The 2,458-nt window shown below is 50.7% G+C and overlaps 1 protein-coding gene across 2 annotated transcripts; it reads right to left on the bottom strand.

The window, feature by feature from the left end:
* Window positions 1-12: 12 nt before the first annotated feature.
* Window positions 13-1,155, bottom strand: LOC119345998 (ribosomal protein S19, mitochondrial-like). Of its 2 annotated transcripts, XM_037615766.1 has the most exons (4): window positions 969-1,155; window positions 791-846; window positions 387-700; window positions 13-265 (listed from the first exon to the last, which is right to left on the bottom strand). In XM_037615766.1, exons 1-3 carry the CDS (start codon window positions 1,050-1,052, stop codon window positions 412-414), a joined length of 429 nt encoding a protein of 142 aa, XP_037471663.1. In that variant the 5' UTR covers window positions 1,053-1,155; the 3' UTR covers window positions 13-265; window positions 387-411. The 2 variants fall into 2 exon arrangements, with proteins under 2 accessions (XP_037471663.1, XP_037471662.1); XM_037615765.1 differs by having other exon boundaries at window positions 13-700.
* Window positions 1,156-2,458: the final 1,303 nt, after the last annotated feature.

Raw genomic sequence — 2,458 nt, forward strand, 5'->3', positions numbered from 1 at the left:
GTGATTCAAGTGCTTGTGCTTCAACTACGCCCTCATCCCACCGTCCTTGAACCCACCTCAACAGTTATGAACAAAGTGAGATAAACAGCTGGGCAAGTGACAAAGAGTAAGTATTGTCTAGAAAGGCCCCATGATCTTTGCAACCGTAGATGCACATCACATACATAGTCTGACATATCACATACAGTTTACAAAGAGATGTAGCTCACTATTCACAACTCAATTGCACAGCAAGGAGAATTCACTTTATAATTTCCGCCTGCAACTGAAGGAAGGAAATTTCAGGATAACAAAAGAGCCTTACAAACAATGCTGCGGGTAAACTTTGTGCAGTATATATAAGCTGATATCCAAATTCATTTCTAACAACAATATCGTAATCTCACCTTTGACGCAGCACATTCCCTTTTCTTACTTCTTCTTGCCCTTTCCTTGACCGCCGGCCTTCCCCGTGATGGCCCGATGAGGCCTCCGTCTGCGCGTGAAAGCAAACTCCCCGAGCTTATGGCCGACCTTGCCTTCGGTGATCTTGCAACGGACATGTGTCTTGCCGTTGTAGATGAGCACGGAGGAACCGACGAACTCCGGCAGGATGGAGGACCTGCGGGACCAGATCTTCCTGCCGTTCAGATTCTCCCTATTGTTCTTAATTCTTTGCAGGAACGCATCGACGAACGCCCCCTTCCATAGAGCCCTTGAGCTGCACGCACACAGCAGGGCGTACATTCGGTTCAATGTTGAGCAAGCAAGACTGACATAGATGTGCGGACCAGCTAGCGTTGACCGTTACCTGAAAGCACGAGTCCCCGAGAGCAGCGGAGACGCGGCGTGCTGGGCCCTGGGCGCCTGATCAAATCGCGCGGTAGAACAAACGAACAAACCAGATTAAAATCGGCACAGGAACAACCAGCGGGTAAGAAAGATTTGGATTTGAGCAAGGAGCAAGAGAGTTGGAGGGGAGGCGGCACCTGGGAGATGGTCGCGGCGGTGGCCGCGGGGAGGGCGTGGCCGGACCTGGCGAGCCTGGAGGCGACGAGAGAACGAATCGACATGGCTGCGCTCAGGCGCGGGATCGGCTCCCCGCAGGCGGGAGCGGGCGGCGGCGGGCGAGTCCTCAAAATCCGTCGCGGGGAAAGGGAAAAGGAACGGCACCTAGGGGCGTTTGCGTCATCTCGTTTTTCATCTCCTTTCCATTCATCTCGTCACTTCGGTCTGCTTTGGTCCAGCCCTTATCGAGGGCAAAACTAAGAATTCATGGAGAAAATTACACGTTTTGTCCTTGAAAAAAAATTCTCTGACGCACCATGATTAATTTGGTCATGCAACTCGAGAAACACTACGATGTGAGTTTTACACATGCGAATACATAATCCCTTCGCTTTTGCGGATAACCCCTTGCTTTTGGCGGAAACAATCCGTGCTCCCCCGGTCCAAGCGCCCTGCCACCCGGTTTCCGAACCCACTTGTCATCCTCCCGTGCGGAGTAGTCAAAGTGATACAACCTTATTCAGTAAGCCAGCCGCCTCCACTCCATCACTCCGAGCACGCCCAAATCCGCCACCCTTCGCACCCTCGCCAATTGATCTGCAGTCATTGCCTTCCACTCTCCAATCCGCAATGGAGATCACTCATCTGCTGGCACAACTCCTCGTTCATGTGGCTGTCAGCGATGCGGTGAAGCTCTCCCCTCTGCGCGAGATATGGTCGTGGTTCCTTGACCTGCCGATGCTCTACGAGGAGGCGGTTGGCATTGCCGATTGTCTCACTAACGAAGAGAAGGTCTGTATGCGCCCGAACAACTCTCTTCCGGTGGAGTACCTCTATAGGGCCATGATGGAGGCGGATAGCGACGATCCGGTGCAAAGGTACCGCTGGAAGGCATACAAATCAAGGTGTGTCGACGATGCGGCTCATGGCGCTGGGCAGGGCGCGGGCCATGCGGCTGGCCAGCACGGGCGAGGGCAGCCAGGGCCACGGCGTTGGTCATGGCGATGTGGCTCTGGACGCATCTTGTCATGCCGCTGTGGCTCTGGATGCGCTGCTCGGTGCCTCGTCAGCCAACCCGTGTAGGAGGAGGATGCATGCAAAGCTAAATGACGTGACCCTACCGCGCCGCTCTCCCCGCTTCCCCCGATGCTCCCCGAGGATTGCATGCTCCACTGACGTGTCGTAGAGGTATAACCAATCTCAATCTAATTGTAGCTAGGTAGAAAATTTATATTAGGGCTTAGTAAGCATGAATGAGTACTAAAACAATAGTTTGAATGATATTGTGTTATTAGGCACATTTAAAAAATAGTTTGAATGATATTGTGTTACGATACACATTTTAAAAAAGAAATTGTTTGAATAATATTGTGTTATTACTTATTAGACATATTTTAAAAAATAGTTTGAATGATATTGTGTTATTAGACATTAAAAAATAGAGTTTGAATGATATTGTGTTATTATTATT

The sequence above is a fragment of the Triticum dicoccoides genome, unplaced genomic scaffold (genome assembly GCF_002162155.2).
Source record: "Triticum dicoccoides isolate Atlit2015 ecotype Zavitan unplaced genomic scaffold, WEW_v2.0 scaffold36032, whole genome shotgun sequence".
NCBI classification, from domain to species: Eukaryota; Viridiplantae; Streptophyta; class Magnoliopsida; order Poales; family Poaceae; genus Triticum; species Triticum dicoccoides.

Excerpts from the sequence above, each read along its gene's own strand:
- LOC119345998 (XM_037615766.1), bottom strand. The coding sequence starts at position 1,052 with ATGTCGATTCGTTCTCTCGTCGCCTCCAGGCTCGCCAGGTCCGGCCAC. Across the intron at positions 847-968 it reads CCGCCGCGACCATCTCCCAG|GCGCCCAGGGCCCAGCACGC; the intron begins GTGCCGCCTCCC and ends CGATTTGATCAG. Across the intron at positions 701-790 it reads TCGGGGACTCGTGCTTTCAG|CTCAAGGGCTCTATGGAAGG; the intron begins GTAACGGTCAAC and ends GTGTGCGTGCAG.